General features: G+C 46.3%; 3 protein-coding genes across 5 annotated transcripts in view; all 3 read left to right on the forward strand.

Annotated features, from left to right (window-relative positions):
- Positions 1-13,864, forward strand: part of ASCC1 (activating signal cointegrator 1 complex subunit 1) — an 885,589-nt gene that overhangs the window by 596,206 nt on the left and 275,519 nt on the right. The gene's annotated exons all lie outside the window — the stretch shown is intronic.
- DNAJB12 (DnaJ heat shock protein family (Hsp40) member B12) overlaps positions 1-13,864 on the forward strand; it is a 395,419-nt gene that overhangs the window by 340,878 nt on the left and 40,677 nt on the right. The window lies entirely within an intron of this gene.
- Positions 1-13,864, forward strand: part of MICU1 (mitochondrial calcium uptake 1) — a 263,220-nt gene that overhangs the window by 247,108 nt on the left and 2,248 nt on the right. For all 3 annotated transcript variants that reach the window (XM_050803628.1, XM_050803630.1, XM_050803629.1), the window contains exon 11: positions 6,063-6,152. In XM_050803628.1, coding sequence (XP_050659585.1) covers positions 6,063-6,152 — 90 coding nt within the window. The remainder of the gene's footprint in view (positions 1-6,062; positions 6,153-13,864) is intronic.

A 13,864-nucleotide genomic window follows, 5' to 3' on the forward strand; every position in this document is an offset into this window, starting at 1 on the left:
GCATTTCCAGGGCTGAAGCAGAACCACCTCCCCTCACTTAACCTTGGCCATCACCAGCCAGTTTTTTTTTTCTCCACTGCAGTCCGGTAAGGCAGGAATAGTACATGGCCACACAGCTTAGAGACTGTCAGCCCAACTTGTCTCACCACCTTTCCAAATACCTTTGCATTAGGAAGAGGCGGGTAGCTCCTAACTGGGTCATGCTGCCTGAAGCTGTATCTGTGCATCAGAGGCGGCTGTGGAGAAAAACTCCCAGGGCCACGTTTGTTACATGTGCTTTTCATTGGATTGCTGTTGAATACACTTTTTAAGTTGTCCCTAAAATTGTCGGTATGAGTTCCTAGGGAATACTCAGTGTCTTCCACTGTAGGGGGTAGTCAGATCCACGGCCAACCTATAATTAATGCTGCCGCCTCACAACTCCCAGTTACTCAATTATTCATCCCTCACCAAAAGGACTTGAGTATTTCTCAGGTGACTTTTATTTAATCTAAACCCTTTCTCCTTAGGATGACAGATTCATGGAGGAATTGATATTGTCCATATATGGAAGGGATCATGTAGACCCAGTGTGTATAGAGAAAGAGCATCAGCCAAAATTCGAGACCCAGCTCTGTTACCATCTAGCATTGTGACCCTGGGCAAATTATTTCACTTCACATTTCCTCTGAGGTATCTTCCAGTTCTAAGATTCTTTGGTTCCATGTGGACATTTGGGCTCACATCACTCCAGAGCTCTTCTGTTTAACTATTGTGGTGAATAGATTTATGTATGTAGTTTCTCATATTATGTCACACAAACTCAGGGTTTCTTTCTACTGTTGAAATGGCTAGTCATGAATCATGCCAGAGAGTAAATTGGGGACCTGACACAACTCAGATTCTGCCTGGACTTTGCAAAAAGCCAGATGGTGCCAGATTTTTGAGTACCAGTTGAGCCCACTTCTACAAATTCTCTCCCATCCCAATCTAATAGGAATCACCCAATCGCGCTTAAACCCATTGTTTAGGCAGCTGAGCCAGATTTGTACAAAAATACATGGTATTTAGAAAGCTAGGCCTTCGGCCGGGCGCGGTGGCTCAAGCCTGTAATCCCAGCACTTTGGGAGGCCGAGACGGGTGGATCACGAGGTCAGGAGATCGAGACCATCCTGGCTAACACGGTGAAACCCCGTCTCCACTAAAAAATACAAAAAAACTAGCCAGGCGAAGTGGCGGGCGCCTGTAGTCCCAGCTACTCGGGAGGCTGAGGCGGGAGAATGGCGTGAACCTGGGAGGCGGAGCTTGCAGTGAGCCGAGATCCGGCCACGGCACTCCAGCCTGGGCGACAGAGCAAGACTCTGTCTCAAAAAAAAAAAAAAAAAAGAAAGCTAGGCCTTCACTGGGGTGCCTTCATGCTCCCTGTAGCCATCTTTCAGATCGGGAACTGGAATCCCAACCATCAATCAGTTAGCGTCATCAAATAGGGAGGCCAGAATTCCAGTACCAATAACTGGTCTGCACAGAAAAGTCAAGACGTGGGAGGAAAACTTGTTCTGCTTGCTGTGGTTTATGGCTTTGGATTCAGAGATATTGGAAGCAAATATGAATGAACCAGCTCTCAGGACCAGCTGTCAAGCACTTGGCTTGTAATCTGCTGTCATCCCACTCATCCCAGGTGCTCCTAGTTTGACAGCTCACCAGCTAGTTAAATGTTGGCTTCCTTCACGACTCTGATTCATACCCCAGGGGCCTATAATGAGGATCTTGTACCATGAAAGGGGACCCCAGCTAGGCTGTTTGCTGGCTAACATCCCAGTGGTTTGGGCTACAATAATTTAGCAGCCCTAGTTCTTCTTCCTATGGTAGGAAGGACACCAGAGCCCTCTCCATGTGAGATGGAACATAATCTATAACTTTCTGTGAAGAGATGGCATCTCTAATGAGGCATTCTTGCTGGAGGACTCCAGAAGTCCCTGTTCTACAGCCACTTAATACCAGTTTAATGAGCCTCTCACTAGAAATTGTCAAGAGCTCTCACTGACATCCTTGAGTATTATTTAATTAATGGTTTATTTACAGGAAAGGGCACCATCTTCATGGGGAGAAGATGAGTACTTGAAATATCAAGACAATTGCAGAAGGCTGTGCCCTGAGAGAATGGAAGAACTGGGAAAGAGAAAAGGAAGTTAGAAGCTTAAGGTTGATATGAAATGCAGAAAAAAGAATGGTTAACAGAAAGTGTTCATGTGTATCTAATACAGAACAGGTTCTGATCCCCTTCTCAGGACACATTTCTGTGGTGGCGAAGAGGAGAGCTGTAGGCAATCACAGTTTGATCGCTTCCAGTTCCTTCTGATCTCATTCTGTTTTCGCTGAGTAATCTTTTGAGGTTAATCTTCTGAGGTGAATGGAGTTTCCTTAGTAGCTTTCCTACTGAGAAGTATAATGACCAGCTGTCATCATTGTAGTTCTCTTAACAGTTACTATTCTCATTGCAAATTGGCCTGATTTCTGTTCCTTCTGTGGACAGTGTAGTTAGCAGGAATAAGTTCCTCCTGAGTCAAATCAAGTATCTAGATTTGTGAGGCTAAATTTCTAAACTCTAGAGCTCTACAGTCTTATAGATTTCCCAACACACATCTCATGAATATCCACCACAGTATCTTATACTTCAGTCTTTTAGTACCAAGGAATGTTAGTTTCTTCTTCACCCTAACTCAGATCCTCGGAGAAAAGATGGTATATTTCCACCCCATCGCCACCCTCAGATTCTAGATGACACCAATAAACTCTTCTTTGTGCTAGTAAGCTGCCTCAGCAGTTGTCTGGTGCATCCCTCCACTTGAACATGAGAAAATTAAATCTAAAGAGATCAAGTGACTCCATCCGGGTCACATAGCACATTGGTGGTGGGGCCAGAACTGGAGCCCAGGTCCTGTTACTCCAAACGTTGTTTTCTAGCGCGTCACCTTGCTCCTCTGCATTGCTCCGGTATTTGCATCTGCTGATGTTGGGGGCACTGTGGTGATATATTAATTAATTCTTGCATTGCTATAAAGAACTACCTGAGACTGGGTAATTTATAAAGAAAAGAGGCTTAATTGGCTCACAGTTCCACAGGCTGTACAGGAAGCATGGCTGAGGAGGCCTCAGGAAACTTATAATCCTGGTGGAAAGTGAAGAGGAAGGAGGCACGTCTCACATGGCCAGAGCAGGAGGAAGAGAGACAGGTGGGAGGTGCCACACACTTAAACAACGAGATCTCATGAGAACTCGCTCACTATCATGAGAACAGCAAGGGGGAAATCTGCCCCAATGATCCAGTCACCTCCCGCCAGGCCCCTCCTCCAACACTGGGGATTACCATTTGTTTTTGGTTTTTGGGGGTTTGTTTTGTTTTGTTTTTGTTTTTGTTTTGTTTTTATGAGACCGAGTCTTGCTCTGTAACGGAGGCTGGAGAGCAGTGGCACAATCTTGGCTCACTGCAACCTCCGCCTCCCAGGTTCAAGCAATTCTCCTGCCTCAGCCTCCTGAGTAGCTCGGACTATAGGGGCGCACCACCATGCACAGCTAATTTTTGTATTTATTTTAGTAGAGGCAGGGTTTCACCATGTTGGCCAGGCTGGTCTCAAACTCCTGACCTCAGGTGATCCACCTGCCTCAGCCTCAGAAGTGCTGGGATTACAGGTGTGAGCCACCACGCCTGGCCTGGGAATTACAATTTGACATAAGATTTGGGTGGGGACACAAATCTAAACCATATCAGGTGTTGAATATGTGGAGGTTATAGAGGCAAAGTGAAAGATCAAATGTGAATAAAAATGACAAGATGGGCTGATAACAGGAACTGAAATCATAGGAATGCAATAAACAAGGCACTCTGGTTCTAGTTTAAGTTCACTTGGCTTCTGGATGAATCTAATGTGATGATTATAGAGAGCTCTTCATTACCAGCATAAATGGAAAGTAATCCTTTTCTTTCCCTCATTTTACCTCACTTAAGAATGTGTCCAGATGCAATAACATGATTTATAGGTGTAGCTAGACCAGGTTTGAGGATAAATAAGAGAGAAGGTGGTGGAAATTGCCTGGTCCTTCCTGTCTTGTCTTTCATGAGAACCCAATTCTAACATAATTGCTAGTGTTTGACAGTAAATGTCAGGGAAAGAGAAAACGGCAAGAAAAAAGTGATTTTTTGCTGAGGTCTAAAAATATATATATTTTTAAAGAAAGATAGGCATCCTGAACTATTGGCCAGGCACGCTGGGCGCAGTGGCTCACGCCTGTAATCCCAGCACTTTGAGAGGCCGAGGTGGGCAGATCACCTGAGGTCAGGAGTTCGAGACCACTCTGGCCAATATGGTGAAACTCCGTCTCTACTAAAAATATAAAAATTAGCCAGGCATGGTGGTGGGCACCAGTAGTCCCAGCTACTCAGGAGGCTGAAGCAGGAGAATCGCTTGAACCTGGAAGGCAGCAGTTGCAGTGAGCTGAGATCGCGCCACTGCACTCCAGTCTGGTGGACAGAGTAAGACTCTGTCTCAAAACAAAAAGAAAGATATGCATCCTGAACTATTAAGACAAGGGCCAGTGCATATCCCAATGGACTCAGTTGGAAGAAGTCTGGTGCAAAACCAGTAGGGAAGAGGGACAGAGCTGGGCAAGGAGGGCTCACTGTGCAGGCGCTTAGCTGTCAATCAGCCACCGAGGCGTGAAGCCTTAGTGTACTCACACCATAGACAAGCCTCCTTGTTCTCACCCCCATTTATATATTTCTATAAATATATATATAAAATATATAAAAATATATATGGCATAAAATGTGCCATTATAACCATTTTTAAATATACAAGTCAGTGGAATTACATTAATTACATTCACAATGTTGTACAACCATCATCACTATTTTCAAAATGTTTCCATCACCCCAGACAGAAATTCTGTATACATAAAGCACTAACTCCCCACTCCCCTCAGCCCATGATAATCTCTAATCTATTTTCTGTCTATAAATTGAATATCAGGCACTTTTTATTTTTTGAGACAGTGTCTCTGTTGCACAGGCTGGAGTACAGTGGCGCCATCTCAGGTCACTGAAACCTTTGCCTCTTGGGCTCAAGCTATCCTCCCACTTCAGCCTCCCAAGTAGCTGGTGTGCGCCACCATGCTGGGCTAATTTTTTGCATTTTTGGTAGAGACAGGGTTTCGCCATGTTGCTCATGCTCGTCTCGAACTCGTGAGCTCAAGCAATCTGCTCCCCCGAGCCTCCCAAAGTGCTGGGATTATAAGGATGAACCACTGCAACCTCTGCCTCCTATGTTCATGTGATTCTCCTGCCTCGGCCTCCTGAGTAGTTGGGATTACAGGCGCCCACCACCATGCCCAGCTAATTTTTTGTATCTTTGGTAGAGACGGGGTTTCACCATGTTGGCCAGACTGGTCTCGAACTCTGATCTCAGGTGATCCACCTGCCTCAGCCTCCGAAAGTGCTGGGATTACAGGTGTGAGCCACTGCGCCTGGCCAGCCTAGGCATTCTTAATTAACTATATATACCTCCTAAAGTGTAGCAGCAGTAGAAAAGAACAGAACCTGAGGTGAAAAGGAGGGAGGTTATGGAGGTTATGAATAAAAACTCAATTATCATTTTCTTTTTTTTTTTTTTTTTGAAACGGAGTCTCGCTTTCCCAGGCTGGAGAGCAGTGGCATGATCTCGGCTCACTGCAGCCTCCACCTCTTGGGTTCAAGCAATTCTCTGCCTCAGGCTCCCAAGTAGCTGGGACTACAGGCGCCTGCTACCATGCCCGGCTAATTGTTTGTATTTTTAGTAGAGACAGGGTTTCACCATCTTGGCCAGGCTGGTCTTGAGCTCCTGGCCTCAGGCGATCCACCCTCCTCGGCCTCCCAAAGTGCTGGAATTACAGCCGTGAGCCACTGTGGCCGGCCTAGCTTACCATTTTCTGAAATGTGACTTAAATGCAGTTGAAAACTTGTATTATGACTGAGTTGTTTTATCCCCTGAATCAGAGAAAGCAAAATGAAAGTCCCTCTGCTGTGCTAATGCTCCTCTTTCTTTTTTCAGTGACCATGCAGCAGGTGGCCAGGACAGTGGCTAAAGTGGAGCTCTCAGACCACGTGTGTGATGTGGTGTTTGCGCTCTTTGACTGTGATGGTGAGTGGGGCCCTCTGGAGTCGGGAGGGGAAACAGCCTAGCTGCCCTTAGAGGCCCCGTGTATAATGGAGCCTTGCAGACAGCATCAGTGTACCAGCCCATCCTCTTCAAGCTACCCACCTTTCCCACATCAGCAGCTCAGCCTGCGGCATGATGATACTGAGAAATCGAACCCCTGGCCCTGACTTCTGTTTTCCATTTCTTCTTCTTGTAATTCCAATATGCCTATAGGCCTAAATTAATTTATGACCATAAGCATCTTAAAAATGTCAGACTCAACTTGCTGCTTAGTAGATACAGAGCACTCAAGTATCTGAATGTCTTTAGAAAGAAGACAGCACTGATCTCTCCACCTCCCAGCACACATTCCAGCCAGTCGCATTCCATCTCCATAGCATTCCAGCTCCACACAGTGGTCTGTTGTGTCTGTGGCCACTCTGCTCTGTCGTGTAGCCCATTCAAGAGATCTGGTTCTGGTTTGACCTTGGCATTATTTTTTAGGTATGGTAGCTGATATACTAATAACAACAATAACAGTGGATGCTTACATTTTTTCAATGCTTACTATGAGCCAGAAAGTTAATCTGCTCATTTAATCTTCTGACCTAGGTATTGTTATTGACCACTTTTTACTGATGAGAAAGCTGAGACTCAGAGAGATTAAGTAAATTTCCTAAGATCACCAAGATAATAGTATTTGGGAGACTGAGGCAGGCAGATCACCTGAGGTCAGAAGTTCAAGACCAGCCTGGCCAACATGGTGAAACCCTGTCTCTATTAAAAATACAAAAATTAGCCAGGCACAGTGGTGGAGGCTTGAGGCAAGAGAATCACTTGAGGCCGGGCGCGGTGGCTCAAGGCTGTAATCCCAGCACTTTGGGAGGCCGAGACGGGCGGATCACAAGGTCAGGAGATCGAGACCATCCTGGCTAACCCGGTGAAACCCCGTCTCTACTAAAAAATACAAAAAACTAGCCGGGCGAGGTGGCGGGCGCCTGTAGTCCCAGCTACTCCGGAGGCTGAGGCAGGAGAATGGCGTGAACCCGGGAGGCGGAGCTTGCAGTGAGCTGAAATCCGGCCACTGCACTCCAGCCTGGGTGACAGAGCGAGACTCCGTCTCAAAAAAAAAAAAAAAAAAAAAAAAAAAGAGAGAATCACTTGAACCCAGGAGGCAGCGGGGAGCAGAGACCGTGCCACAGCACTCCAGCCTGAGCGACAGAGCGAGACTGTATCTCAAAAAAAGTAAATAAATAGTAGATGGCAAAACCAGGATTTAAACTAAAACTGTACTGCCCCCTGTGTTCTGTTTAATGTATTACCACCCTCTCTTACCCCACAGCCAGTATTTGTTGTTTGTCATCCTCCAGAAAGCTGGGCTAATGGAATTCAAGTGCCTCCTCAGAAGCTCCAGCCTATGGAGCTTCCCTTTCGGTCCCAGCATAATGAATCACTTCTGGGCTTTTTTATTCCTTAACTTGGTTCCCTGAGCTTTTTAAGGGTAGTTGCAAGTCGTTTTCACCTTCCTCCTCACATAGGACCTTGGATAGTACTTCTCACATAATAGGTGTTCATTAACTTGAATTATTTGTGTTATTAAGTTGAACTTGAGTTATTTAAATCTCTAGCCTTGGCCTGGCGTGGTGGCTCATACCTGTAATCCCAGCACTTTAAGGCTAAGGCAGGAAGATTGTTTGAGCCCGGGAGTTTGAGACCAGCCTGGGCAATATAGTGAGACCTCGTCTCTACAAAAAATTTTAAAAATTAGCCAGGCATGGTGGCACATGTGTGCCTGTAGTCCCAGCTACTCAGGAGGTTGAAGTGAGAAGATTGCTTGAAGCTGGGAGGTCAAGGCCGCAGTGAGCCATGAGCGCACCACTGCACTCCAGCCTGGGTGACAGAGTGAGACCCTGTCTCAAAAAATACAATTAAATAAAAAAAATAAATATCCAGCCTGTACCCACAAAACCAAGGTTGAACTCAAAGGAAGCCCTAGGGCTAGGTTAAGGAGAGGGCCTCACTCTCACGTAGGGGTGGGTTTATTCTCTAGAGCTGCCCTGCCCACAGTATGATACCCCCAAGGCACATGTGGCTATTAGCTACATTTAAATTTTTTTTTTTAATACCTTAAGTTTTAGGGTACATATGCACAACATGCAGGTTTGTTACATATGTATACATGTGCCATGTTGGTGTGCTGCACCCATTAACTCGTCATTTACATTAGGTATATCTCTCAATGCCATCCCTCCCCCTTCCCCGCTCCCTACAATAGGACCCGGTGTGTGATGTTCCCCTTCCTGTGTCCAAGTGATCTTATTGTTCAATTCCCACCTATGAGTGAGAACATGCGGTATTTGGTTTTCTGTTCTTGAAATAGTTTGCTGAGAATGATGGTTTCCAGCTGCATCCATGTCCCTACAAAGGCTACATTTAAATTTAAACTAGCTAGTGGCTACTGTACTGAAATATAAAACATTTCCCACATCGCAGGGAGTTCTAATGCACAGCACTGCTGTAGACATATATTCACTTTCTCCAGATTTTTGTTTTCACTCCAATCACTTCTAGGTGGTTTAAAATTTTTCCAAATAAAATATATTTTTATTATTTTTATAATTTTTGAAGCCAATATCCAAGAGCTGGTCTGTGAAGTAAATATGGGAATAAATGCGACTAACTTCTCAAGTCCCCCCTTTTCCCTAGAAGTCCTGGGAAATGTTTGATTTTCTAGCTTTCTAGAAAGAGGCTCTGTCAATATCTACTTAAATCACCTTTGGAAAATTATTTAACATCCCTGAGTTTTATTAATCTAGAAAGAAAAAAGTATACTTAATTTAAAAGCCATTGTTACTTTTACCACTGCAAGATCTTAGGTCAAAATGCCAAAGGAAAGCCTGTAGAATGGCTCACAACTGTCATCCCAGCAACCTGGGAGGCTGAGATGGGAGGATCGCTTGAGGCCGGGAGTTCAAGACCAGCTTAGGCAACATAGCGAGATCCCATCTCTACAAAAAATAAGTTTAGCCAGGGTGTGGGAGTGTGTGCCTGTAGTTGTAGCTACTGGAAAGCTGAGGTGGGAGCATCACTTGAGCCCAGGAGTTTGCGACTGTAGTGAGGTATGATCCTAGCACTGCACTCCAGCTTGGGCAACAGAGCAAGACCTCATCTCAAAAAAATAAAATAAATAAACAAAATAAAGTGCCAGGGGATGGAGAATTCGATTTTCAAATAGACTTCTTCATCACAGATTTTAGAATTGAACTCACAAATCACGCATGCATGCCAGTAACATACAGTTATAGACCTGGTTCACAGTAACAAAATCCACTCATAGTGGTCATGTGGTCATCTCTGTCCTTATGGAAGCAGAAGGCAAACCCATAGTAGTTTGAGTGAAGTGACTTCATATTTTTTCATTTTCAAGCTGCTTCTTTTTTTTTTTTTTTTTTTTTTTTTCTGAGGCTCCCTCTTGTTGCCCAGGCTGAAGTGCAACAGCAACAACACAGTCTTGGTTCACTGCAACCCCTGCCTCCTGGGGTCAAGTTCTTGTTGCCCAGGCTGGAGTGCAGTGGCACGATCTCGACTCACTGCAACCTCCGCCTCCCAGTTTCAAGCGATTCTCCTGCCTCAGCCTCTCGAGTAGCTGGGATTACAGGCACCCACCACCACACCCAGCTAACTTTTTTTGTATTTTTAGTAGAGACAGGGTTTTACCCTGTTGGCCAGGCTGGTCTTGAATTCCTGACCTCAGGTGATCCACCTGCCTCAGCCTCCAAAAGTGCTGGGATTACAGGCGTGAGCCACCGCACCCAGCCTCAAGCTTCTTTTTTTTTTTTTTTTTTTTTTTTTTGAGGCGGAGTCTCGCTCTGTCGCCCAGGCTGGAGTGCAGTGGCCGGATCTCAGCTCACTGCAAGCTCCGCCTCCTGGGTTTACACCATTCTCCTGCCTCAGCCTCCCGAGTAGCTGGGACTACAGGCGCTCGCCACCGTGCCCGGCTAGTTTTTTGTATTTTTTAGTAGAGATGGGGTTTCACCGGGTTAGCCAGGATGGTCTCAATCTCCTGACCTCGTGATCCACCCGTGTTGAGAACTTTCTGTTCTCTTAATTACATTTTTTTTATTTGTTTTTGTTTTTTTTTAGAGAGAGGTCTCACTGTGTTTTGTAGGCTGGCCTCAAACTCCTGACTCAAGTAGTCCTCCCTTCTTGGCCTCCCAAAATGGTGGGATTACAGGCATGAGCCACTGCACCTGCTCTGTCACCAGGCAGGAATGTGGTGATGAGATCATAGCTCACTGTAACCTCAAACTCCTGAGTTCAAGTGATCCCCTCACCTCAGCCTCTCGAGTAGCTTTGGAGGCACATGCCACCACACCCAGCTAGTTTTTTTTTTTTTTTTTTAATTTTTTGTAGAGAAGGGGTCTTGCTATGTTGCCCAAGCTCGTCTCAAACTTCTGGCCTAAAGCTGTCCTCTTGCTTTGGTCTCCTGAGTTGCTGAGATTACAAGCATGAGCCACCACACCTGGCGTACATTTCTTTTTTTTTTTTTTTCGAGATAGCATCTTGCTCTGTTGCCAGGCTGGAGTGCGGGGGCACAATGTTGGCTCACCACAACCCCCTCCTTTCAGACTCAAGCAATTCTCCCACTTCAGCCTCCCAAGTAGCTGGGATTACAGGCAGGCACCACCATGCTCAGCTTATTTTTTAACTTTTTGTAGAGACAAGGTCTCACTATATTGCTCATGCTGGTCTTGAACTCCTGAGCTCAAATGATCCACCTCAACCTCCCAAAGTGCTGAGATTACAGGTGTGAGCCACCATGCCTCAGCCTACATTCCTTTTCTTTTTTTTTTTTTTTTCTTTTTGAGATGGAATTTCACTCTTGTTGCCCAGGCTGGAGTGCAGTGGCACAGCCATGGTTCACTGCAACCTCTGCCTCCTGGGGTCAAGCAATTCTCCTGCTTCAGCCTCCCAAGTAGCTGGGATTACAGGTGCCCGCCACCACGCCCAGCTAATTTTTTGTATTTTTAGTAGAGACAGGGTTTCACCACGTTGGCCAGGCTGGTCTCGAACTTCTGACCTCAGGTTCTCCACCCGCCTCAGCCTCCCAAAGTGCTGGGATTACAGGCGTGAGGCACTGTGCTTGGCCTCAGCCTACATTCTTGATAAGCCAAATTATTCATTATTTTTCAGCCAAGCAAGGCCCTTTTTTTTTTTTTGACAAAGAGTCTCACCCAGGCTGGAGTGCAGTGGCGCGATCTCAGTTCCCTGCAAGCTCTGCCTCCCAGGTTCACACCATTCTCCTGCCTCAGCCTCCTGAGTACCCGGGACTACAGGCACCCGCCACCACACCCAGCTAATTTTTTTATATTTTTAGTAGAGACGGGGTTTCACCATGTTAGCCAGGATGGTCTTGATCTCCTGACCTCGTGATCCGCCCATCTCGGCCTCCCAAAGTGCTGGGATTATAGGCGTGAGCCACCGCACCCAGCCCAAGCAAGGCTATTTTTTAACTTTTTATTATATTGCAATATAATACACATATGGAAAAGTACAATTTTTTTTTTTTGAGACAGTCTTACTCTGTCACCCAGGCTGGAGTGCAGTGATGCCATCTCTGCTCACTGCAACCTCCACCTCCCAAATTCAAATGATTCTCATGCCTCAGCCTCCCAAGTAGCTGGGATTATAGGCGCCCACCACCATGCCCAGCTAATTTTTTGTATTTTTAGTAGAGACGAGGTTTTATCATGCTGACCAGGCTGGTCTCGAACTCCTGGTCTTAAGCCATCTGCCCGCCTCGGCCTCCCAAAGTGCTGTGATTACAAGCGTGACCCACTGTGCCCAGCCTAAAGTACAAATATCTTAAGCATACAGCTTGGTGAATTTTTAAAAAGCTGAACACACTTGTATAACCAGCATTATTTAGAAACATCACATTACCAGGACTACAGAGCCCCACTTGGTACCTCCAGTCACTTCCTTCCCCAAGAGTCACCACTTTTCTGACTTCTAGTAACACAGTTTTACCTTTGTACTTTATGTAAATAAGCCAAAGGTTTTTTTGTTTTGGTTTTGGGTTTTGTCTTGCTGTGGGGGTTTCCTGTCTCTGAGGATGCCCATACTCTCTTCAGCCAGAAAACATGAGCCAGTTTAGGTTTTGGGTACTCTACAGAAGTAAACCATTTATTCCTTCCTTCCACACTCCTCCCAGACCAATCATGAGTAGAGGTAGGTTTGTGGGTTTCCTGCTGTCTTACCACCACCAGTAATGGGTGTCATTCTTTTAATCAACAGGCTCCTGGGTGTCTTGCAAGGGGTGACTGTACGTCTGCTATCACGGTGGTTACTGTTCCGCGTGGCTTGGGTGATTTCTAGTTAAAACAGATGCTCTCGGCCAGGCTCTGTGGCTCACGCCTATAATCCCAGCACTTTGGGAGGTCGAGGCGGGCGGATCACGAGGTCAGGAGATCGAGACCATCCTGGCTAACACGATGAAACCTGTCTCTACTAAAAATACAAAAAAATTAGCCAGTCATGATGGCAGACACCTGTGGTCTCAGCTACTCAGGAGGCTGAGGCGGGAGAATGGCATGAACCTGGGAGGCGGAGCTTGCAGTGTGCCGAGATCGCGCCACTGCACTCCAGCCTGGGTGACAGAGCGAGACTCCATCTCAAAAAAAAAAATAAATAAACAAACACATACTCTCCGGCGGGCGCGGTGGCTCACACCTGTAATCCCAGCACTTTGGGAGGCCGAGGCAGGTGGATCATAAGGTCAGGAGTTTGAGACCAGCCAGGCCAACATAGTGAAACCCCATCTTTACTAAAAATGCAAAAACATTAGGGCCAGGCGCGGTGGCTCATGCCTATAATCCCAGCACTTTGGGGGGCCAAGATGGGCGGATCATGAGGTCAGGAGTTGGAGACCAGCCTGGCCAACATAGTGAAACCCCATCTCTATTAAAAATACAAAAATTAGCCAGGTGTGGTGGCACGTGCCTGTAGTCCCAGCTACTCAGGAGGCTGAGGCAGGAGAATCTCTTGAACCCAGCAGGTGGAGGTTGCAGTGAGCCAAGATCTTGCCACTGCACTCCAGCCTGGGCAACAGAGAGAGACTCCAGTCTGGGTGACAGAGCAAGACTCCATCTCAAAAGAAAAAAAATTACAAAAATTAGCCGGGCATGGTGGCACGTGCCTCTAGTCCCAGCTACTCGGGAGGCTGAGGCAGGAGAATCTCTTGAACCTGGGAGGCGGAGGTTGCGTGAGCTGAGATCACGCCACTGCACTACAGCCTGGGCGACAGAGCAAGGCTCCGTCTCAAAACAAACAAACAAACAAACAAAACAGATGCTCTCCAAAGTTTCTTCCAGCCCTGAGATTCTGACGCTGAAGAGGGTAGATTGGGAAACCATGAGAAAATAGGCTGGATCCAAAGCTGAAGTTTGATTTTGGTTTTCCCCATGAAACCCTTCACCATCTCTCCACTGCAGCAGAGATGCTATTGCAGCAGTCTCCTAACTGACCCCATATTCCAGGTGTGCTGCCTTCCAATTCATCCTCACACAGCCAGCCAGAAAAATCTGTCCACAGTGGAAATCTGCTTACTTCTTACTCCCCTGCTTCCAGTTTTTTCTGCTGTTCCATTGCCTGGAAGAGAAAGTGCCAGCCCTTTAGGAGCAATACACACCCTGGGGTACCTGTCTCCTGCCCAC

This window comes from Macaca thibetana, chromosome 9 (genome assembly GCF_024542745.1).
Source record: "Macaca thibetana thibetana isolate TM-01 chromosome 9, ASM2454274v1, whole genome shotgun sequence".
NCBI classification, from domain to species: Eukaryota; Metazoa; Chordata; class Mammalia; order Primates; family Cercopithecidae; genus Macaca; species Macaca thibetana.